At 32.3% G+C, this 26,053-nt stretch overlaps 3 protein-coding genes across 3 annotated transcripts; 2 read left to right on the plus strand and 1 right to left on the minus strand.

Annotated features, from left to right (window-relative positions):
• The first annotated feature begins 342 nt into the window (after window positions 1–342).
• LOC144545365 (centrosomal protein) lies at window positions 343–2,904 on the plus strand. The gene is made up of 2 exons (XM_078293963.1): window positions 343–652; window positions 2,595–2,904. The coding sequence occupies exons 1-2, from the start codon at window positions 452–454 to the stop codon at window positions 2,778–2,780; spliced, it is 387 nt and encodes a 128-aa protein (XP_078150089.1). The 5' UTR covers window positions 343–451; the 3' UTR covers window positions 2,781–2,904.
• A 16,347-nt stretch (window positions 2,905–19,251) lies between these two features.
• LOC144545363 (C-type mannose receptor (DUF620)) lies at window positions 19,252–21,478 on the plus strand. Its single transcript, XM_078293962.1, has 4 exons — window positions 19,252–19,686; window positions 20,032–20,361; window positions 20,586–20,752; window positions 20,968–21,478. The coding sequence occupies exons 1-4, from the start codon at window positions 19,396–19,398 to the stop codon at window positions 21,284–21,286; spliced, it is 1,107 nt and encodes a 368-aa protein (XP_078150088.1). The 5' UTR covers window positions 19,252–19,395; the 3' UTR covers window positions 21,287–21,478.
• Window positions 21,479–21,576: 98 nt separating this feature from the next.
• POLH (Y-family DNA polymerase H) lies at window positions 21,577–25,996 on the minus strand. The gene is made up of 12 exons (XM_078293953.1): window positions 25,871–25,996; window positions 25,668–25,788; window positions 25,474–25,585; window positions 24,920–25,087; window positions 24,626–24,787; window positions 24,362–24,465; window positions 24,160–24,279; window positions 23,925–24,048; window positions 23,729–23,842; window positions 23,442–23,633; window positions 22,557–22,757; window positions 21,577–21,929 (listed from the first exon to the last, which is right to left on the minus strand). Exons 1-12 carry the CDS (start codon window positions 25,944–25,946, stop codon window positions 21,627–21,629), a joined length of 1,797 nt encoding a protein of 598 aa, XP_078150079.1. The 5' UTR covers window positions 25,947–25,996; the 3' UTR covers window positions 21,577–21,626.
• Window positions 25,997–26,053: the final 57 nt, after the last annotated feature.

The raw sequence follows: 26,053 nt of genomic DNA on the forward strand, positions 1-26,053 counted from the left end.
ATACTAAGTAATGAATTTACAACACTGCTTTGATTTGTGAAGCAATCGGATGTCAATTCATTAGAGCAATTATATCTTGATGAGCTCTGCGTTAAATGAGCCCAAAATAGAGAACTTCTTTATGTTTGTCGGCCCAAAATAAAGAACCATCCAACATTAAATGGGCCTCAATTCATACAGGCTACAACAAAGTAAGAACTCGGAATGGGCCGTTTGAATCCTTTCCGTTCATTATATATTGGCACCAATCTCAATCAGATTCCGTGCAATTAAGGCTTGAGCCGGATTGGCCCTATTTTGATCGGACGGTCATAATACAAATTTAAACGGTGAGGTAATACAGAGGATCCGGACTCTTGCGTGACAAATAGTACCAGTGACGACGAGGGATCGATCCCGAGTTCCCGACTCGACCAGACTCGAGAGAAGAAAAAGAGAGAGAGAGAGGATTATGTCTCTGTTGTGGGAGAAGAGCCCTGGGTGGCGATGGCTGGTGCGCCGAACTCGCGACTCGAAACCATTCTTCTTCACATTTGCAGCGCTGTGCGGTGTGGTCCCTGGTGTGATCGGGTTCTGCGTCATGCAAGCTACCAATACCCGCTCCGACGAACTCGAATCGCACCTCCGCCGCACCTCCCGTCCCGAATCCAACGTAACCTCTTTATTCAATTTCACCCCTTGCTTTTCTTTTAATTACTTGTTCAATTTGACCCCCTTGCTGCTTGGGTTATGGGGAGGAAGATATTAGCAGAGTAGTTTTTGCTTCATGCAGCACACGACCCATATGCAGCTATGTTGAGGTTCTATTGTCTGTGCGCTGCATGAAGCAAAAGCAGCTCTGTTGGTATCTTTACCCGGGTTATGGTTTTTGGGGTTGAAGAGAGTGATAGTAGATTAAGTACATTTATTTAATTAAAAAAAATTGATTTAGTAGAGATTACTTTATCTGATTGGTTAATTAGCTGAAGTTTCTATATATTAACCTAGATGTTAATTCCTATTATGAAAATTTTTATGAGTTAAAATACTACTATAACTTTTATTGGTAGAAACCAACTAGTCTGATACTGGTATTACTAGTTACGATATAGTTAAGTTTGAATGCCTGCCTCTATTTTCTAGTGTCAACCTAATTCTTAGTTACGGAAATGGGTTTAGGGTTTAGCATTTAGCATTTAGGGTTTTGGTGTACTCTTCCCTGTAGGTAATTTAGTCTCTTACTTTTTCCATTGACCCCTTTCAGTGTAATACAATACTTCTAGCTCTTATGCCATCAAATGTGTGAACAAATTATGTGATTATTCCTTTTTTTAAAGATAAATTCTTTGGTGGACTAGATTTTTGTGATACCTAATTTTTTTTCAATTTCATTAAAAATGAAGTAAATGATACCATAAGTAAATATATAGCCAATTTAATACATGGGGGAAAGGACAAACTTCAGTAGTTTGTTTAAGCCTACAAATATGGGTTTTCAGTTTAAATAAATACCATACCAAAATTTGAGTCAAATGGCCCAATTAGCAAAAACGTATGATTTCTATAGTACCAGTGTTGTGTAGTATGGTATTACAAGGTCAAGTTCAAAGACCCAAATCAAGTATCTAATTTATAACTCCTGGTTAGATACATTACTTGCTAGTACATATACCAAATTTGGAAAATGTGTGTCCAGTGTTGTGTCATAATTTCTAGTATCAGACTAAAAGTTGCAATCTACAGACTGGATTCTTGCTTAAAAATTTGCAAGAATTTCATTTTGTAAATTAAAAATTTGTAAAAAAATGAAGTAAAGGACACAAATGTTGATTTCCTTTGAAATACTGGACCAAAATTCAATTCAAATATCCAACCAAATGGTAAAGGCCAACACCCAATTAGCAATAGAATGTTGATTTCTGTACTACCAGTATGGCTTAGGATAGTATTGCAAGGTTAAGTTCACATACCCCAATCTAGTATTATACGCTACAAAAGATGATGCAAAAATAATTGAGTGAGGCTATGGTACCATGCATAGTGCAGATTGGTATGTACTGCGGATCAATATTTTCGTTTAAAGTCCAAATAGTCGATCAGAACCATTCAAACCAAGGTTGTAAATAGTGATTATCGCTTCATTGTGGAAAGGCTAAAAAAACACTATCGTGCCTCTATACGCGTTATTTAGAACACTGGCATTTCTAAAATCTTTAGATCAAGTGATTTTCTACATCTAAAAAATAATAAAAAAATAATAAAAAAATAATAAAAATGTAAAATTTGATCTATGAGTGCATTGTCATATAGATATCATGTGGAATAGTTCAGATTGGTTGTTTGAAATTTGAAAATGGAGATATTAATCCATAGTATGGACCAATATGCGTTATGCATAGTACCACAGCCTCAGTTAAAATAATTTATTACCAGGTCAGATATTGTACCTACTTTCTAGTATCAATGCAAAAAATGTACTGGCTTTGAAGTTGCAAACTACAGCATGGGTTGCTTCTCCACTGAACATGCAACAAAAGCAAGTATCTTTATCAAATTGTTTATATTATTTTCTTAGCGACTTCACTTTAATTAATAATGCTTTTCAATAAATATAGATGATGGGACAAGTGAATAAGGAGAGACTTGCTGAGTTTCTCGGTGAAATCCAGAGGAAAGAGGATACCAATGACAGGTACGTTGCCGCTCTGAAAGGCGAGACACTGACAAGGAAGCCCTACGTCAGGATCCAACCTGTACCAAATCAAACACCTGTTCAAGAAAATAAGACCAAGGACAAGTGATCATCTATGTAATCAGACTTTTACTATACAATATCTTCTCTCTTGATTCTTGCTTTTTTGATAACATGTATCTATCTGAAGCTGTTATTGTCTCAGAAGAGTTTTATTGATTTTGTGAACTTACTATCTTTTTGTCATTTCCTTAGTATATTAATTATTGGTACCTTTTTATTTATTTTGTGAACTGCTTGTAAAATAGAAATATCTAGTCTAGTCACTTCATAGTAGGCGAGGCAGTATACCAAACTGAATACAATACTTCCAGTCTTGCCGAAAGTAATGCGGTGCCTATTTAGATAGAATCCGAACCCTCCAAGGTACCTGACTTGAGCAAATTGAAACGGACGGCCCAGATTAACTCAAATCGGTGCCTATTTGGGGATGGTGCATGGGGCCAGTATTATTTGTGCTTTGAGATTCGTGCCAAGTTAAAAGAACGATCCTGGGCCGTCCGGTTCTAATTTGCTTGAGTCAGGTACCTGGGGTGATCTGAATTCATTAAGATATGGGGGGGCTGGGGTCTGTTTTGAGATTCGTGCCAGATTAAAACTCATATCTCATTTTACTAAGTATTGTACTGGATCTGAATTCATAGTAGACTGTATCTTTCTTGGTTTGGGTACATTCCAGCTGCTGACCTGGCACATATCTGGCAAAACACTCTGCTAAAATAGAAAGTGAGATTTTGTGCATCTATTCAAATTCATTTAAAAGTAACAGGCATGGTAAACATGGAGCTTTATCAAAAAAATTCTCTGGTTTGATAAAAGTAGAGAGATAAGTGATTGATGTAGAGAGGTCACAGCTCACAGCTCACAGCTCACAAACCAAACAGAAAAACAGTGGCCTTTTTTTGTTCGGAGAATTTCATGTTTACCCTTCAAATATCTCGAAATTACATCTTTTCCATTTAAAATTCATAAAATATTTTACCCTTCCAAATTTCAAAAACTCACAAAGTTACCCAATTTATTGCGTTTTCTATTAAACCTCGTGTTAAATATATAAAGTATCCATTTTACCTTTTATTCAAAATTAATAAGAAGAGGGATCCAATTACACCATTTTATGGTGACACATCTTGACACCATTTTTTTTAAGTTATTTTTACGATTTCAAAATTCAAATAGTCGATCTGAACCGTTCAATGTGATGTCCATATTAAAATGTACTTGGAGACCAAATTTAATATTTTTTGGAAATTAATTACTATTTATTTAGAATTTTTTAAATTGTTGTTTTTCAATGGTCCAAAATTGTCAGAAAACAATAATTTTGTACACATCTTAATAAATACTAAAAAAATTAAAAAAATATATAAATTTTGGTCTCCAAGCACATTTTAATATGGAGATCATGTTGAATGGTTCGGATCATCTGTTTGAATTTTAAAATCGCAAAAATGACTTATAAAAATATGGTGTCAAGATGTGTCACCATAAAATGATGTAATTGGATGCCTCCTCAATTAATAAATATGTAGTATGTTTAAGAGAAATGTTAAATTGGCCGATTATAATGATTCATTTTTTTACGTGATTTGTACACGAGCACATGCCTAAGTAGCCTTGTGTATACACCACGAGTAGAGAAATGAATCATTTGTCCTTGGATATCGACCAATTAAAAGACTGAATATTTTTTTTCACACAATGTACATATTTTATTTTTTAATAGGAAAAATGAGAATTGTATAAATTTAAAATAAGTTATAGTAAAAATGCAATAATTTGTGTAAATTTGTGAATTTTTTAAATTCAGAAAGGTAAATATGATATTATAAATTTTCGAGAGAAAAATACATGATTTCAAAAATTTTGAGGGGTACACATGAAATTGTCCACTCTTGTTTTGTAAATTTGTAATAAAAAAGATCACCTTTTGCCATGCTCCTTTTATTGTTTGAAATAACAGTGGTCCCTGAAATGCTGCTCCAATTGGAGACCATAACCTCAAAGTTTCAACTCAAAATCTCCTTTTTAAAAATTGGTTTCAACCCAAAATTGTCCTTGGTGCTCTGTTCTCGTAGCCAAAGATGAGAGATAAAGGAAAGACATTTTTTCCTGAACAAAGCCACCAAAAAGTGAAGGAATCATCCCTTTTTCTCATACTTTACTTTGCAATACATTCTCGCTCAAAAAAATTTACACCCATGAAATTATTACGTTACTCAAATAACTAATGAAGGTTAAAATTTGTTCAAGTTTTTGTTATTTAGCAATATGTTTTAACTATGAATAGTATACTGGTTTAAAAATTTGTTAAATTTTGAAAGCTTTTTTTCATAGAAAACACTATTACAATTAACAAACATATCTTTAAATTTTCGATTTACTTAAAAGGCAATTTCTAATACATCCAAACAAAAAAACCAATCAGACAGATTATAGTTGAACTTTTTCTGATACTATTACACTATATTCCAGAAGTATATACTGAGCCAAATGAGGGAGGCTATGGGCCTATGGTAATATGCATATTACGGATCAACCCATACTATGAATTAATATCTTTATTTTCAGAGTTTGAACAGTCGATATGAATCATTTAACATTATCTCCATATGAAAAAGTTTTTGTAGACCAAATTTTACATTGATAAGAATTTTTTTACTAATTTTAGATAGATAGAATATTAGTGCTTTTGATGGTCCATAATTTTCAAATTAAGAGATATTCTACCTATCTAAAAAATAGTATCTAAAAAATTCAAAAAAAAATGTAAAATTTGGTTTGCAAGTACATTTTCATATAAAAATCATGTTGAACGGTTTTGATTAATTGTTTGAACTTCAAAAATAGAGATAGGAGTCCATAATGTAGGTCGTTGTGTAATATGCATATTTCAATAATAGCCTCACTCAAGAGAATTATTAAGAATGCAATTTGGTGCTTTGAAAGGTAACTAAAAGCATATAAACTTTAGCAGATTCCTGCTTTTCTGTGATTTAACCAGATAGAGCTCACACATACTTTTCAGCACTAGGCCTCTCTCTCTATGTTTTACTATCCCAATTCCCAATTCATTCCCTTTCATTTCATATATACCCTCCACTATATATCATATTCAAATGGTCCACTTGATTGATTTCAGATTGAGATCACTTTGTATGCATGGCACTTGTGAAATGCTGCATTTGTACTCATAAACACCCCTTGATCATATCTTTCATTTTAGCACTGGTGTTTTTTCTCTTTTACTTTGCTCCGCAACATCCGACTGGAGGTCGACAGAGCCGGTTACTTCTTTTGGTAGATCAAAGGAAACATGGAGAGGAGAAGAGATCATGGTTTGATGCAAAGAAAAGAGATATTGGCATTGATCATGGTTCAATAAAAGGAGAAGAGATATTTAACAGTACAAAACATGAAGTTCCAAGTGGACCTAATCCAGTCTCTAATAGGTAAAAAAAATGGATTTGATGGTGTGGTGCTAAGATTAAACCCCATTTAGCTTCATCTCTAGTGTTTTTTTTTCTTTTTCTTTTTGTAATCTTGTTGTATATTTTTTAGTGCATTTAAGTTTCACAAATGAGATTCTGATGAGCTGTTTGCAAGTTTTGGTGGTTTAACAATTATTATTTATTAGTTTATTATGCTTGAACAAGTTTCTGTGTCTTGAATATTGTGCATTGTAAATGGATCCATACTAGTGGATTGTAGAAATTGCTAGCTGAATTTATTTTCATCATCTCATAAAAGAAAAACTGTATATGAGAAGAAAGGCATTAGGAGTAAACAAAAAGGTTATATTTAAAAAAAAATGAAATGATGAGTTGAAGAATAATATTTGAGGAGGATTCAAATATGCAGTGTTTTAAAATGTGGCGGCATGCAGGGGCGGAGCCAGACCTTCAAACTATGAGGGTCAAACGTGAATAAAAGTCCAGCATATAAAAATTTTATAATGTGAATGGGAGTTAATTTGATAGTTCTATATTATTTTGTACTAATTATATATAAATTTATCAATAAATACATTTTTTTTTAAATAAATGGGGATCAATTGACTCCCATTTAGACCAAGTGCCTCCACCTCTAACGGCATGGATCGCAAATGCTTACGTATACATATTTAATTAAATATGCGGCTGTCTATGTGATATGTAGTAATGAGGGTTGTATATGTGGTGTTATGTTGAAAATTAGATATTTAATAATAATAATAATAAGTTGCATAACTTTATTAATAAAGTCTCTAATAAATGATTTTTATTTCTGCATTTTTTTACTTGTACGATAGCAAATATAAATCCACATATACAATATATTTCTGCATGCTTATTTAAAATTAGATTTAAAAACACTTGACATGAGGATGAGGTTGATGATTGGCAAGAGATGGGGTGATGATGGAGGCAACTTTATAAAGTAGATCAGATCTTGTTTCTATAACTTTATCATTTTTTTTTTTTTTTTAATTTGTCTCAAACTTCTGGATTTTTCTATTGTTTGAATATTATTGTACAGAAAATCAAGTATGGGTAATTAATGACACGTCAACAATGGCATAGTAAGTTATAATAGAAAGAAGAGATAAAGAGGAGAAATTAAGTAAAATTAATGAGAAAAAATGTAGCTATGAACGTACTTTAACTAGGTATTCTTGATGAGGGAAAGGCTAATTAAATCATATATTTAATTTCTATGTTACAATTTGAATTATTTTATGTAATGACAACTGCACAATTGATATGGCCAGAACAACCAATTAGCTAGCAACAATTTTTCGATACAAATTTTATATATTGCATTTAAAAACTTAAAAGAGTTATTTAATATTTATGAATAATTTACACTTTCTGTCATATTGAAAGTTTTGTATACTAAATAATTCAAGGTGACATATATCCAACAAGATAAAAAAGGTTGGAGGTTTATGAAAGTATGTAAATTTGATGGGTTTTTTGTTCAAAAAACTTTGGACAAAGTCTTGTTCAAAATCGGACTTAAACCTTTCATGAGTTTGTATCAAAATTTGTGAGAACAGTTTAGTTTGGAGGACCGTTTAAATTTATTAAGTTCGAAATACGTTTGCATAAATCTTATGTACACAAATCAGATGGTTTAGACTTTGAGTTTAGGTAAACTTTATACAAATAATTTTCTATAATTCTGCCAGAAAAGAAAAAAAGAAAAAAAGAAATCATAAACTTTAGCTACGTACCTAGCTACTTCTCACATGACATCATCACTCATTCTTAATTAATTAGGCCGTCTCGCCAGAATTAGGTACATAGCTACACAACAAATTAATAGAAATTATCAAACTCCACTGTCACAATTAAGTAGTCGCCCCTCTGAGTGAGACACTCCAATTAATCACCACTGGATAACTCCTATATATATATCGATCTCATGTGATAGTGGGGATGATAGTTATATATATATATATCCCCTTATCACTCAAAACATATCACAAGAGATTAGATTAAATTAGATTAGATTAATTAGGCTCGTCAATTAATCTGTTCCCTTCTGGCTGGCCGGTATATATATTCCAATTTTACAAATAAAAACCTTCCAAAAGATAATTAATATTAACAATTAATTAGGATTTATTTGGTGGCGCAAGCATAAATTCAGACTAATATAGGCCCATATGAGCCCAAATATTCATCCCATCAATTAAATTTCATATTTAGGCCCATAACATTCAACAGCTCCCTATCTCTGGCAAAATTAATAATCAATAAGCTATATAGAGATACATCTTCTTCTTCTAGATCACCATAGTGTAACACATATATTATACTGGATTGAAATCAATAATTTAAATCAAACTGAGAGAGTTTGTATTAAACAGTTTGATTTTTCGGTTAAATGGATATGGTTTGATTCATTTTTAAAACTGGTTTAATTGTTTAGTTTGATTCAGTTTAGAAATTTTAAAACTAATTAGACCAAACCGATTAATATTTTTAAATCCATATCCCGTCCAAATTAAACATTTAAAAAAAATTAAATATTACAACATAATGCATATCATAATTAACAAAAAAATATTTATTTTTATGATTTAAATTTATTATATTGGTTCAACTAAACAAACCGAAATTTTATTTGCTTATTTCATATTGAAGACTACAAATGGATCAAAGCATATTTTCCAAAATCCACTAACCCTACTACTACACTATGTATAGTGTGGAAGCCTAATTAAAACACTAGTCACTGACTCACTGATGCCTGGGACAGGCCACACAGTTAATATTTACAAGTGGTTTCTTCTTGTAAATTCAAACTCATGTGGATCTTTTTTTTTCCAGTGTCTCTATACACACAGAGAACAGGCCACTCTACGCCACAGCCAGGGGCGGATTCAGGATTTCTGTCAGGGCAGTCAGATCGAAGCCTGTTATTTATCTTTTAATTCAATCAAGCGGAGCGGGCCTTGTTATAATTTTATCTGAGTCAGGGTTAGGCACAAGAGTAAAAACGTACTGAGCCTAAAAAAAATTCAAATCCAGGGATAGACAAGTGCCTATCCTGGACCTATGTGGATCCGCCAGTGGCCACAGTGAATCCGAACTGAGGCTCTTTGATCTTTGTTCAAATGATGATCTATTACTTCAAAAAAAAAAATTGTCTATACGATTTTTTTAAATTTTGACAACAATATTCTTATATGAAATGTTTAACAATACAATTTCATATTTTAAATGCACAGGTTTATAAGTTATTCTTAATTTACACATTCAAACGGCTAAAGTTAAACGCTGAAGAAAATTTTCTAAATAAAGCTAATATTTAACCCGGGTGCGTATGAAGGTTTAAGTTAGTGAGAATGGTGAGCCAATTTAAATTTGAGATAGCGAGTTAACTCAACTTTTGATTAAATTAGTAGAATAGAATGCTAACTCACAAAAAATAAACAAATAATAGTCTATTTTTACTAACCCAAACACATTCAAACATAAAATATTAGTTTAGAATAGTCGTTAATCCAAATTAGTACTATTCTTTGTCTCATCCAAACGCACCTATATTTTTAAATTTCTAAACACATGCATTCAGAAGAAACACAAGTTGTTGTTAAACATTTCAGAAAAGTAAATATTGTTGTCAAATATTTTTAAAAACTCCAATATATAAAAAAAAGATTCTTATTACTTGGGGATTACCAAAAAAAAAAAAACAGACATGATTATTTGAAGTTAGAATCCCACTGCAGCAGCAACAGACTCTTTCTCTCTATCCAAGAAACATAATATAATAATATGGGGGAATTTCACGTATACCCCTCAAAAACTTCAATATTACGTATTTCCCCCTTTAAATTTTAAAATTACATATTTTCCCCTCCAAACTCCAAAAACTCACATATTTACTCATTTTATTGTATTTTATATTAAAACACATTCTAAATTTATAAACTACCTATTTTACCATTTTATTAAAAAACATAATACACCCATCTGACTCCAATTTGAATCTAAAGGTTCCTCTACCGTCCGAATTGCTTTAAGATCCGTGTGCGCTACATCAACACGAATCTTGAAGCGAACACACATAGATATTGAAGCAATTTGCACAGATTTTAATGTGATGCATGCAGATCAGAATTGCTTTGAGATTCATGCATACTAGATTAGAACGAATCTTGAAGCGAACACACAATAATCTTATTGCGATGCGCATGGATCGGACAGTATAGGAACCCTTCAGATTCAAATTTGAGTTTAATGGAGGCATTTCATACTTTTAATGAAGGGTAAAGTAGGTATTTTATAAATTTAGAATTAGTTTTAATATAAAAGACAATAAAATGGGTAAATATGTGAGTTTTTGAAATTTAGAGGGAAAATACGTAATTTTAAAATTTAGAGGGGGAAATACGTAATATTGAAGTTTTTGAGGGGTATACATGAAATTCCCCCTAATAATATTATATAATTACAATTTTATAAGATCTCATGTTTGAATCTTTCTATGTCATGCACATGGCTCCTATGTTCTTTAATCTAAAGCCTTTAACCTAATCAAATGCAAAATAAACTATAATAATACATAGATACCCAAAAAGTTCGGATCCAAAGTAACTCAAATTTTGAGTTTGAATCTTAACCGTATGATCAGAATCTGCACGAATATTAAAAGGACCTTGTGAATTTCTAACTTAGTCACATTGTGCATATTCTAATTGAACGGTTCAGATTTAAACTCAAAATTTGAATTATTTTATACGAGATCCGGACAGTCCGATCAAAAGTAAATCAAATTTTGAGTTTGAATTTGGACCGTTCGATCAAAATCTGCACTAGAGATATTAAAGAGCCCATGAATTTTATTGTTTCAGATTCTGATCGGACGGTCTCGATTTAAACTCAAAATTTGAAGTACTTTACGAGATTCGGACCCGATACCCAACACGGTGCAAATGATGGCATGATCATATCAACAATCTATCTTGGTGTCAGAACTACTAAGATCAGAATCAATTATTATATATTTACTTGTAACAGTAACATATTTGGATTTGTGATCTTTAGGATCCATTCGTACCTTAGTTACCTACTTAATTTTAATTTATGCATCCCTAGAGAGATGCTTTATTTGTACACACAAATACAAAAAGAATTAATAAAGAAGATATTTGATTCTTTTAAGAAATAGCTCCTGATTTCTTTTCTATTTTTTTTTTCTTTGAACCATTGGGATATATTTCAAATTAATGGAAAATAAATTTGCTTTGCTTAATTTGATCATTCATTGTCTTGTACAAACATAATCTCCTATAAGATTTTTTTTTTCTTGAACAAACATAATGCTTTTTTTTTTTCAAAAAAAAAATCTTGACCTTTTTTTGTTGTTGTCAATTTAGATAGTTCAAATAAAAATTACAAATTCGTGATTTGAAAATAATTCAATATAGTCTAAAATTTGTGATAGGATATAGTACATGTTATGAATACTTCATTGCTTTATAAGCAAATGATGCATTCTAAATAATAGAGGAATAATGCTACTTCTACAAAATAAATGAAAAGATTTGTAAATTTTATGAATAAATAGAGTAATTAAATATCGTGTTATTCGTACAAGTCGTCAATTTCGAAATAATTCGAAGATGTGCCAGAAAAGAATAATTATAATATAATTTGGATATGATTCTAAAATCTTGTTATTATAGTTCAAATTAATTGAAACAGAATAAATTTGCTAAGTTTGATTACTGGTTTTCTTAAACAAACATATATAATATTCCTTATAAAAAAAATTGAAGAAATAAATATTCTTGCAACAATTAATAATTGCTATGATACTCAACCAAAATGGGCCAACAAATGTGTAGTCACTGTCTGATTGCATATGTGCACCAAAAAAAGCAATTAATTAAAAATCAAAGGCCCCATTTGTAATGATGTCTTTTGTGGGACCCACAAAGTTAAATCTCAGAAAGGGGCAGTTTAACTTCCCTATACCCCTAGCTAGCTAGTCCTTACTCTTTACCCTCTCACTAAAACTTAGCTTCAAAGAGTGTTATTATCAACCTTTTCCACTTTCTCCTTGTAAATATATATCATTATCAATTTTTAGCACAATCTTGGTCCACAAAATTTTACTCAATCATATAAAAAATCACAAGTTTAAAATGTAATACTTAATTACACTAGGGATAATGTAAAACTTAGCTTCAAAGAGTATTATTACCAACATTTTCCACTTTCTCCTTGTAAATTTATATAATTATCAATTTTTAGCACAATCTTGGGCAACAGATTTTTACTCAATCATATAATAAATCACAACTTTAAAATGTAATACTTAATTACACTAGGGATAATGTAAAACTTAGCTTCAAAGAGTATTATTAGCAACCTTTTCTACTTTCTCCTTGTAAATATATATAATTATCAATTTTTAGCACAATCTTGGGCAACAATTTTTTACTCAATTATATAAGAAATCACAAGTTTAAAATGTAATACTTAATTACACTAGGGATAATGTAAAACTTAGCTTCAAAGAGTATTATTACCAACCTTTTCTACTTTCTCCTTGTAAATATATATAATTATCAATTTTTAGCACAATCTTGGGCAACAATTTTTTACTCAATCATATAATAAATCACAACTTTAAAATGTAATACTTAATTACACTAGGGATAATGTAAAACTTAGCTTCAAAGAGTATTATTACCAACCTTTTCTACTTTCTCCTTGTAAATATATATAATTATCAATTTTTAGCACAATCTTGGGCAACAATTTTTTACTCAATTATATAAGAAATCACAAGTTTAAAATGTAATACTTAATTACACTAGGGATAATGTAAAACTTAGCTTCAAAGAGTATTATTACCAACCTTTTCTACTTTCTCCTTGTAAATATATATAATTATCAATTTTTAGCACAATCTTGGGCAACAATTTTTTACTCAATTATATAAGAAATCACAAGTTTAAAATGTAATACTTAATTACACTAGGGATAATGTAAAACTTAGCTTCAAAGAGTATTATTACCAACCTTTTCCACTTTCTCCTTGTAAATTTATATAATTATCAATTTTTAGCACAATCTTGGGCAACAGATTTTTACTCAATCATATAATAAATCACAACTTTAAAATGTAATACTTAATTACACTAGGGATAATGTAAAACTTAGCTTCAAAGAGTATTATTACCAACCTTTTCTACTTTCTCCTTGTAAATATATATAATTATCAATTTTTACACAATCTTGGGCAACAATTTTTTACTCAATTATATAAGAAATCACAAGTTTAAAATGTAATACTTAATTACACTAGGGATAATGTAAAACTTAGCTTCAAAGAGTGTTATTACCAACCTTTTCCACTTTCTCCTTGTAAATATATATAATTATCAATTTTTAGCACAATCTTGGGCAACAATTTTTTACTCAATTATATAAGAAATCACAAGTTTAAAATGTAATACTTAATTACACTAGGGATAATGTAAAACTTAGCTTCAAAGAGTATTATTACCAACCTTTTCTACTTTCTCCTTGTAAATATATATAATTATCAATTTTTAGCACAATCTTGGGCAACAATTTTTTACTCAATTATATAAGAAATCACAAGTTTAAAATGTAATACTTAATTACACTAGGGATAATGTAAAACTTAGCTTCAAAGAGTATTATTACCAACCTTTTCCACTTTCTCCTTGTAAATTTATATAATTATCAATTTTTAGCACAATCTTGGGCAACAGATTTTTACTCAATCATATAATAAATCACAACTTTAAAATGTAATACTTAATTACACTAGGGATAATGTAAAACTTAGCTTCAAAGAGTATTATTACCAACCTTTTCTACTTTCTCCTTGTAAATATATATAATTATCAATTTTTCCACAATCTTGGGCAACAATTTTTTACTCAATTATATAAGAAATCACAAGTTTAAAATGTAATACTTAATTACACTAGGGATAATGTAAAACTTAGCTTCAAAGAGTGTTATTACCAACCTTTTCCACTTTCTCCTTGTAAATATATATAATTATCAATTTTTAGCACAATCTTGGGCAACAATTTTTTACTCAATTATATAAGAAATCACAAGTTTAAAATGTAATACTTAATTACACTAGGGATAATGTAAAACTTAGCTTCAAAGAGTATTATTACCAACCTTTTCTACTTTCTCCTTGTAAATATATATAATTATCAATTTTTAGCACAATCTTGGGCAACAATTTTTTACTCAATTATATAAGAAATCACAAGTTTAAAATGTAATACTTAATTACACTAGGGATAATGTAAAACTTAGCTTCAAAGAGTATTATTACCAACCTTTTCCACTTTCTCCTTGTAAATTTATATAATTATCAATTTTTAGCACAATCTTGGGCAACAGATTTTTACTCAATCATATAATAAATCACAACTTTAAAATGTAATACTTAATTACACTAGGGATAATGTAAAACATAGCTTCAAAGAGTATTATTACCAACCTTTTCTACTTTCTCCTTGTAAATATATATAATTATCAATTTTTACACAATCTTGGGCAACAATTTTTTACTCAATTATATAAGAAATCACAAGTTTAAAATGTAATACTTAATTACACTAGGGATAATGTAAAACTTAGCTTCAAAGAGTGTTATTACCAACCTTTTCCACTTTCTCCTTGTAAATATATATAATTATCAATTTTTAGCACAATCTTGGGCAACAATTTTTTACTCAATCATATAAGAAATCACAAGTTTAAAATGTAATACTTAATTACACTAGGGATAATGTAAAACTTAGCTTCAAAGAGTATTATTACCAACTTTTTCCACTTTCTCCTTGTAAATTTATATAATTATCAATTTTTAGCACAATCTTGGGCAACAAATTTTTACTCAATCATATAAGAAATCACAAGTTTAAAATGTAATACTTAATTGCACTAGGGATAATGTAAAACTTAGCTTCAAAGAGTATTATTACCAACCTTTTCTACTTTCTCCTTGTAAATATATATAATTATCAATTTTTAGCACAATCTTGGGCAACAATTTTTTACTCAATTATATAAGAAATCACAAGTTTAAAATGTAATACTTACACTAGGGATAATGTAAAACTTAGCTTAAAGAGTATTATTACCAACCTTAATTTCCACTTTGTCATTAATATATAAAAAATTTAATTATCAATTTTGAACACAATCTTGAGCAAGTTTAAAATGTAATACTTGCACTAGTGATAATTATCAATATTTAATTAACAGCACCTTAATTTAATTAGGCTATATATATAAAATAAAAAAATAACTTTGTGAGAAAGAGTATTATTACCAACCTAGCATTTCCACTTTTTCATTGTAAATATATAAATTTTTAACAGATATATTCCTAATTGGGCAACAAATTTTTACTCAATTATATAAAAGGTTCACAAGTTTAAAATGTAATACTTACACTATGGATAATTAATTTGAGAGATAAATAGTTCAAATTAATTGAAACTGGATAATTAATGCTAACAGCAGGAATAGTTACAGCTAGCTGCAAATTAAAAAAGCAGGGTATTTTTATAATTATATATATATATATATATATATAGAGTTAGGCTGGGGTGCTATGGATAGCATAGTGGCCTCTATGCTACAGCTCAATATTCGAGTTTTCAAAATCCAAACAGTCGATCTGAACCGTTCATCTTATTCTCCATATTAATATCTGCTTGGAGACCAAATTTTACATTTTTCTGAATTTTTTTACTATTTATTAAGTATTTTACAAAATTGTTGATCCAACGGTGGCTGCACAAAACAGTAAAACCGTTGGATTAGCGATTTTCAAAGTGGCTTAATAAATAGTAAAAAAATTCAGAAAATTATAAAATTTGGTCTCCAAGCAGATATTAATATGGAGAATAAGATGAACGGTTCGGATCAACCGTTTGGATTTTGAAAACTCGAATATTGAGCCGTAGCATAGAGGCCACTATGCTATCCATAGCACCCCAGCCTAACTCTCTCTCTCTCTCTCTCTCTCTATATATATATATATATATATATAGAGTACGGCTAACGCGCTTCCTCTAGCATATGGGCCGAAATGCTTCCAGTGGAAATTTGAAATTTCAAAATTCAAAAAGTCGATCTGAACCGTTCATCTCCTTCTCCATATTAATATATGCTTGGAGACCAAATTTTACATTTTTCTGAAATTGTTTACTATTTATTAAGCCACTTTGAAAATCGCTGATCCAACGGTGGCTTAACAAAACAGTAAAACCATTGGATCAGCGATTTTCAAAGTGGCTTAATAAATAGTAAAAAATTTCAGAAAAATGTAAAATTTGGTCTCCAAGCAGATATTAATATGGAGAAGAAGATGAACGGTTCAGATCGACTTTTTGGATTTTGAAATTTCAAATTTCCACCGGAAGCATTTCGGCCCATATGCTAGAGGAAGCGCGTTAGCCGTACTCTATATATATATATATATAGTGTCAGTAAAGTGTGTTTGCATGTCTAGCGTGGTACCAAATTAATGTTGGTCGGATGGCACATTTAATGTGCCTGTTGTTGTACTATCGATCGCTCTCTTTCACATAAATAAATGCAGTACTAATGCTCAATTCCTAACTTCTCATAGATTGCTTTTCTGGTAGCAAGAAAATCAGCTAGTTAATTAACACTTAATATTAATTAATTATATATGTTTCCAACTAATTATTAATTAAGCATGATCTCAATCAATCCTAATTAAAGAAGCTTACATGAATGCAGCAACATATATATATATATATATATATTGAACTGTCTCTACTTGTAAATTAATTATTCCGGCTAGTATGAGAATTGTGACACTGTTCTTCAAAACTTATCATATAGACTTTAAGCGACAAATCCAAACTGTTCAAACCGACCTATCTAATGTATGATGCATTTACATGCAACATTTATAATTTTTCAAATTATTTTAGTATCAAGTAAAGTAGTAAAAATTGATGAAAAATAAATGCATTAAAATTAACTTAAACCACACATTTGACCGCTTGACTTGATATCAAATAAATTAAAAAAATTATAAATTTTGAATATAGATGCATCACTCATGAAATAGATTCGTTTGGCTAGTTTGGATTCGTCATTTAAAGTCTATTTTTGGAATTGGTGTCATTTAGGTTGAAATGACATTGATGTCACACTAGCTGGACTCTTTGAATGAATTGCTCGACCAAAATCTGAACAAAAAAAAAATAGCAAAGGGTAAAAAAAAAATCAGAAAATTAATAGCTGTTTTTTTTTCCTACCACCCTCAAAAATCAGAATTAAATGAATACCACCCGAATAATCAGATTTCAGATTCCGCCACGTTCGCACCGTGGATCTGCGGACGGATCGCCAACCCGTTCGCGAAATGGATCTGCGGACTGACCCGCTCGCGTGACCCGTTCGCACCGTGGATCTGCGCACCGACCCGTGGATCTGTGCACTGACACGCTCGCTTTGACCCACTCGTGTCATGACCCGCTCGAGTGACCCGTTCGCACTGTGGATCTGCGGACGGGTCAACCCGTTCGCAGATCCACGGTGCGAACGTGGCGGAATTTGAATTCCGATTTTTCGGATGGTATTTATTTAATTCTGATTTTTGAGAGTGGTAAAAAAAAAAAAAACGGGTTCCGATCGAACCAAACAATATAATACTTTTAATTCATCTTTATAAGCATTAATTATTACTCTATATTTTAGTTTTATCATTAGTTTATTTAAATGATTTATTATGGATCAGATCGGTTCAATAAGTGCCAGTCCTTGTCTAAGTAAACTTGTTTTGTAATTAAGAAGCAAATAAACTTAAACTTAATTATGAAGTATCAATCATTCATAAATTACAGAAGCATAAATTCTTAACTATTATCAACTAATAATGTGCAAATATATACCAAGTTAATTATATATATTTATTTTAGCATTGGCTGTAGGTCAAATAACATGTATATATATATTTCGGCCATTTTTATTAATAACCCAAAAAAAAATATTTTTTACCAAAATAACTCCAAATTTTGAGTTTTTTCAGATCTAACCAGACAGCCAGGATCACTGGCGGTCCAGTTCCATACTAGACCGCCAGGAACCTGGGCGGTCTAGTAGGGACCAGACCGCCAGGATCCCTGGCGGTCCAGTATGGATTAATGCAGCGGATCCGAACTCCCCCCTCTTTCTTCTCTGCTTAGCCCGCACCACAGACAGACCCGCGAAAAAAAAAAGAATGACGCGCGCCCAGCGCCGCCGTTGCCCGCCGCCTGGCTCCGCATACTGGACCGCCAGGATCACTGGCGGTCTGGTCCATAGTGGACCGCCCAGATCCCTGGCGGTCTGGTATGGAAGTGGACCGCCAGTGATCCTGGCGGTCTGGTTAGATTTAAAAAAAAAAAAAAATTGAGGTTATTTTGGTAAAAACGTTTTTTTTTGGGTTATTAATAAAAATGGCCGTATATATTTTAATGAATGATTAATTAATATATATAGTCAATAATCGTCAATATATCATGAAAATGCCACCTAATAAATAAATATTGGTAACCTCTTTTGACATGTGTATATTGGTAACCTCTTTTGACATGGAAATGCCACCTAATAAATAAATAAATAAATTTATTTATTTATTTGGTTCTGATTTGAGCAAACAGTACTTGAATGAATGCTACAACTAGAAATCTCTCCAAAGGAAGCATTGCAATTGCATTGGGCCATCACACTCTTACCAGTCACCAGCAGTGATAAAGAAAGAGAGACAAATGGAGGGACCACTTCTTGGTCCTTTCCTATTCAATAATTAGATGAATGAATAAATTTTCCCAATACAACACAACCAAGGAATATATATATAAAAACTTGATCAATTACAAAAAGATAAAGTTTTCTCTTTTTCTCTCTTTTTTTTTGGATATTTCCAAGACCAACGTGCAGACGTCCATTTCATCTCATATTTGCAGCTATTTAAACCTCTTTTGTCTCTCTTGTCCAAAAGCAACCATCCCCCCCCCCCTCTCTCTCTTTCTCTCTCTAAAGTTCAGTTTTCACCAGATCCAACAAAACCAACATCCTTAAATTTGTTTGTATCTCTACTCTTACTTCAAAAACTTCCAAAAACAAAAAAGAATGGTTCAGAAAGGACGGGCAAAGGCGTCAGCTGACATATTCTGCATGCAACAACAGCAGCTAACGCCTTTGACGGAAGATCCAGACCCCGAGTCGCACGGAGACCACAACAAAGCGAGAAAGGAGACGTCATGGGACTTAGTCAAGACTTGGTTTCGAGCAAACACCGATAAAGGCACCGAGAGAAACCTAAGGCTTGTTTTAGGAGTGCTTGGTTGCCCCTTGGCACCAATCCCTTTGACATCTGAGACAAATGATCATAATATTCTCTCAATCAAGAACACCCCCATTGTAAGTTCTTTATCTTTTTAACAATATTTCCATTAATGTAGGTTACATTTGGACATGTATAAAATGACATAATTTTTTTTTCTTTTTTGTACTGTTTTACCAGTATTTTAAGACTTTACCTAACATTTTTCTTTTCTGAAAGTAAATTATTAAATATAAGTCAAGGTAAAAATTCCACACCTGTTTTTATTTCCATGTGATTATTCAAATTTGCAACACTAAAACATCATTATTTATATTCTTTATTTTAAACTGGGTAAAAAATTAATTATAGGTAGTTCTTACTAAAGCTAATTTTTAAGAGATGCATATGCAAATTAAATTAACCATATGAAAATATTGTAGGAGGCATCATCAGCCAGTTACATAATCCAACAGTACATGGCCTCAACAGGGTGCCTAAAGTTCCAAAACAGCATGAAAAGCATGTATGCAACCGGTAGCATGAGGCTTGCATGTGGACCCGGCGAGTCAGAGGGGCCCATGAAGAGAACCAGTGAAACCGGATGCTTTGTTGTCTGGCAGAAGTCACCCGATCGGTGGTTGGTGGAGCTGGTGGTGGCCGGTTGCCGGGTCGTGGCAGGGTGTGACGGGAAAATTGTCTGGAGACGTTTGCCTTGGCTAGGGACCCACGCTGCCCGTGGGCCCCACCGGCCATTAAGACGTATTATTCAGGTACTTTTGCAATTCATAACAATTAATATCAACAGTTTGGTTTCCTGTGTGCACATTTAGTAGTGTCCCCACAGTAACCAATTTTTTTAATGTAATTAATAATAAGTTTGTTGCATAATCTATTCTTCTCCTACCTGATGTACTGATATGTACGTATGTCGTTTGCCTTCCTTTTATTATTAACATAATTAATTGCCATTGGTTTATTTATGAAATTAATTAAGGGATTGGATCCAAGAAGCACTGCACTGATGTTTACGAAATCTCGATGCCTCGGAGAGAAGCGGGTTGGGGATGAAGATTGCTTTGTTTTGAAGGCAACCGCAGACCGAGCAGCCATCTCACAAAGGAATGACGGCCCCACCGAGGTCATTCGCCATGTCCTATACGGGTATATATACCACATGCCACATTTTACTATGCAATTAAGCAATCATATTATATATACATAGGCAATGGTACTATGCATAGCACAGATTGAGCCGTACTATGGATCAGTATCTTCGTTTTCAATGTCTAAAGAGTCGATCAAAACCATTCAATATATCTATATATTATTAGCTAATTTTATTATTATAATTATAACAAATTAATAGCAAATTACAGATACTTTAGCCAGAAGAACGGGTTACTTGTGTACTTGGAAGATTCGCAGTTGACTAGGGTTCAGGTGGTGGGGTCTGCCACAGTGTACTGGGAGACAACAATTGGTAGCACATTGGAGGACTACCGAGAGGCCGATGGCATAATGGTGGCCCACCACGGGAGATCAGTGGCAACTGTTTATCGATTCGGGGATGCTCCGGGGATGCATAACAGGACAAGGGTTGAAGAGGCATGGAAGATTGATGACATAGCGTTCAATGTCGCCGGCCTATCTGACGATTGCTTCTTGCCTCCAGAGGAGATTTTGAAATGCATCTAGGGGTTTCCTGTTTTATCTTCTTCTTTTAAAAAAAAAAAAATTAAATTAGGGGTGAGGAATTTGGGTTCTTGATTTTGCTCAAGTTATTTTGAAAAAAAAAAGTTCTTGCTTCCATAGAAGTGAAAGCAGATAGTTCTTATGTTATGTTACATGAGTTGTTTGTAACTTTGTATATATAGAAAATTTTCCTAAGATCCTCAATTACTACCACAAACTCAATGATATTAACACCATCCACCAGTCAGTAAACTAAGAAATGCAATTTACATTGTCAATAAAAATTTACATTGTGAGGACATCCAGTTTAACAAAGAAGAGAAGAAATTTCTTGTAAATAACTCTAATTCCTTGCTGGTGAGAAGTAATGTGCAATAGTGGAGCCTTTTTTGCCTGTATTTATACGCTTCGATGGATGTATCCATCCCCTTATCTCCCGTTGTATCTCCAATGGCAATTCATCGACAACTGACGGGTCAATTTCTTCTATGTTGAAACCCCAATTGTTGTTGGTGTTCAGGTTTGGATTTGGGTTTGATTTAAGTTCACTTGCAATGGCCATTCTTTCATGCTCTTCTATGTCAATTTTGTTTGCGCTTCTCTGATCAGAAGAAGAGCAACCAGAGAAATATCCTAAAATGGTACCCTACACAAGAAATACAAACATGTATGTTACCGCATATAATGCATATCCAGAAAAAAAAAAAGGTATCATGTATAGTACAAAGTTTCAAGCAAAGACCTAAATTTGTTTTTAGCTGGCCTATTATTATTCAAACAATGCCCAAACTAACCTTCTTTTGTAACTGATTTATTAGTTGCTGCATTCTGTTAAGAAAGTGGGTTATAAGCAAACCAGGGGCAGAATCAGAAAAATTGAGATTGGGAGAACTGGACAAATAAGTATCATGTAACTTTATTTTGTGTGTGTGTGTGTGTGTGGGGGGGGGGGGGGGGGGGGAAGTTGGTTTCTTAGCTAATGATTAAATTGTTGCTAATTTAAAAAACCAGTAGTGTCATGCTTTTAGTATATGTCCAATGCATGCTGTAAATTTCTAGCAATTTAAATTCTAGTAACCAAGTAGATTATAACCTTTATTTAATTATGCTTGTTTTAGATAAACTTTAATCTGGTAGCTATGTAGGGTAGTGTAACTGTAGCTCAACAGTGTAGGAGCTGGAACTTTGTAATCACTCTTTTATTTTAAGATGCGCCTACAGGCTTTACCTCAAAAAAAAAAAAAAAAAATCACACAATGCAAATTAGACAAACCTTGACATTTGCATTTTTCTCTGAGAGCCCTTTAGTGTGAAAAGTACTCTCTGTTGGGGCTATACTTCTAGGGTTTTCATCATCTCTTTTGCTTATAAAAGTAACTGCATGATTGGATTCCTCTAATAATGCATCCGAGCAATCTGACGAGTTCGAGGAACTGCATTTTTCATTGAAGTACTTCAAAATCGAGGTTGTTCCCTGTAAGAAATAAGCTTTAGCAACTTGTACCATATGCAATAAAAAGAGTAACAAAGCAACAAGATAGTTCAAAAGCTAATATAAACAAACAAGAGTGAGGGTATGGTACTATGCATAGTGCAAATTAGTCTGTATTATGGATTAATATCTTTGTTTTCAAAATTCAAATTGTCAATCTGAACCGTTCACAATGATCACCATATGAAAATGTACTTATAGATCAAATTTCACATTTTTTAGAATTTGTTTACTATTTTTCAGATAGGTAGAAAATCACTTGATGTAAAAATTATAGATCATTCAAAAATAGTGGTTTTTCTAACTGTGTTAAAAGTTGGTAAAAAAATTATAAAAATTGTAAAATTTAGTCTGCAAGTACATTTTTCATATGGTAATCGCATTGAACGGTTCATATCAACTTTTTACTTCGGAAATGAAGATATTGATCCATAGTACAGACCAATATGTGTTATGCATAGTACCATAGCCTCACTCAATAAACAAATATTAACATTAGAAAAAAAAAATTAATGTAAAACAATCAGTTGCCAACCAAAATTATAGAAATAAAACCAAAACAAATAAAGTGTCAGCTTTAAGCTGGCACGGTTCAATATTTTCCTCACCAGATAATATCCTTTCTTTAATTTGTAAAAATATAAAAGATAAGAAATAGAAACATACATTTGGCATGTCTATTATTTTACTAGCACCAACAGCAAGAGATGTAATGCCCCACCCCACATTTTTTGAGTTCAAAAATTCACTGAGGCCCGATTCGAATAAGCGCATTGCATCCTCTTGAATTTTAGAGGCACCATACCGCAAGGCGCAAGATTTGGAAGGGAATTTCTTTTGCGGCTCCAATTCATTTTCCTACAAAAAATATTAGCTATCTAATTTAAAAGGAGCGATTTCAGAACCCTGTAAAATGGAAGAACATGCATATATTAAAGAAGAAATTAATGTACCTTAAATGCCCTTGCATGGAGGGTTAGGGTTTGTGCAATCCTCTTGTTCTGATCCAAGTCTGATTGGATTCGATCACTTAGTTCTTCACACAATTGGTTCAGCCAATGCTTTACCTAAAACACTCAACCCAATTGACCCAAAATTATATAAATTTTTCAAAAAAAAACAAATATTATTTACAGAATAAACTCTTACAGTGGTAGTAGTTTTTAATGTCATAGGACCCGGAAATGTCTTGCCGCAACCGTGACTTTTTGGTAAAAGTCGATCTTCGACTTCATCCCCGCTTATACCTCTTGCTATCTTCCATAGCCATGTACTTTGTTTTCCGGAAATTAAAAAAAAAAAAAAAGTTAAGGCAAATATAAAATATATTAGAACAAACTAAAAGTTGCAATGCCCACAAATGACACGAACTTTACATACATACCCTGTGTTAATTCCATAATAATCCTGCAATTTCTGTTCTGAAAATTTTAACAAATCACCAACTGTGTTTATACCGAGATCGTCTTGTAATGCGCTACCAAGCTTCCCTCCTAATTGCTTCCTACAGTTATTACATTACATCCTTATAAAGTTAATATTTTCACAAAATAATATAAAAAAAAGAGTACAAGTGGATATAATACATCTTTTTCACCGGCAAGGAAGCTAACAGGTCAGGCACTGACGATGCGGGGACCACAGTTTGTTGAGCAGGCTTATACATCGGACTTGCAAGTTTAGCTAACATCTGTCAGTGTGTTAAAAATTATATTAGATACTTCTCTAGTTCAACAGTTATATCATATAGTATAATACTAATGATCTGTATGAATTACTGAAGCTTTTGTCAGTAAAAAAATTATCTTTTTTTTTTTTTAATTTAGCAATATAGAATTTTTTTGAATGACCTTATTGTGAGCAATTCCAGCAGAGCAAGTGAACTCGGTTTCCTGCAATACTCTGATGCGCAATTCTGCTACAATAATGGCCCCACATGCTAGTAGCTTCTCTTCATAATCAGCATCAGGTCGACTGAGCCACTTTCTCACATCCTCCTCTTTGTTCGCATCCTATGAATAGGGAGTATTCTTATACGATAGAAGCTTCTTTATATTTCCTAAATTTCAATTAAATTCATACAAGCCACCCAAATTTTTTTTGAATATATTGATATAATTCTCTTATCGAAAAGCAATGATTACCGAACCAAGACCCAAAACATGGGATTTGAGTGCTTCTTCAGGTATCGAATCTAACACCTCTGGAGGAGCTTCTAGAAGCATTGACTTGGCAGTTTCAGTTAGGTCAAGATATACTTCATCAATTGAGGCTCTCTCACATTTGCCTTTTGTTGAAAGTATTGCTACCACCTGTTATTTCAGTGCCTTTGATCAACTTTTGTTTCCTTTTGAAGTGTGCTTGTTCTTAATTTCAAAATCGAGAATGAATTTAATGAGACTAATATTGAGTAAAATGACAACAGATAGAATTCATTACATAACTAACGCAAATTGAGGCATAATTGCACAATTAAGAACTGATTGAGACAAAATTACATGCCTGGAGGTATTGTTCCAGTCCAGTACCACACTGGTAAGGTAAGGTATTGTGCCAGTCCAGTACCATACCAGTAAGGTAAGGTATTGTACTAGTCCAGCACCATATTGGTAAGGTAAGGTATTGTACCAGTCCAGCACCATAGTGGTAAGGCAAGGTATTGTACCAATCCAGTACCTATTATTTTGAAAAAACTAACCTCTGAACCGGCACTCCTATATAAATTTAAATCAGCTTTGCCGCGTGCAACTGGAACCTGAACTAATTGGATATCAGGACAAACCCTTTTAGCCTCATCACCTCTCATGGATCTGAAATTAAAATTTCAAACAAGTATGACAAATTTTAAGATGATTTTTCTCAAAAATAGAGAAATTCCATCAAGAAATGCACCTTTTAACACCAAATTTTCTAGCTTCATAACCAACTGCAATCAAACCACCACCTTTCCATGAGTTGTACTGTACCACTGCAGTTGGTACACCCCTCAAATCAGGGTTTTTCCTTTGCTCCACTGAAATTAAACAACCTAGTTGTTTAGAAACCCAAATCAAACTAAAATTGGTCCCAAAATTGAGAAATTTGAGAAGAAAAACCTTGCACATAGAAGCAATCCATGTCGACATGAGCAATTACACGAGGCTCTTGACGTTCGGGTCTTGCCACTGGCATCTCGCTACTACAAATTCACTTCAGAAATAAATAAAAAATCCCTATTTCTTTCTTATTTAATGGTATATATATTGTATTCATATTATCTCAAGTAACTCAAAATTTGA

Source organism: Carex rostrata, chromosome 27 (genome assembly GCF_964058835.1).
Source record: "Carex rostrata chromosome 27, lpCarRost1.2, whole genome shotgun sequence".
Lineage (NCBI taxonomy): Eukaryota > Viridiplantae > Streptophyta > Magnoliopsida > Poales > Cyperaceae > Carex > Carex rostrata.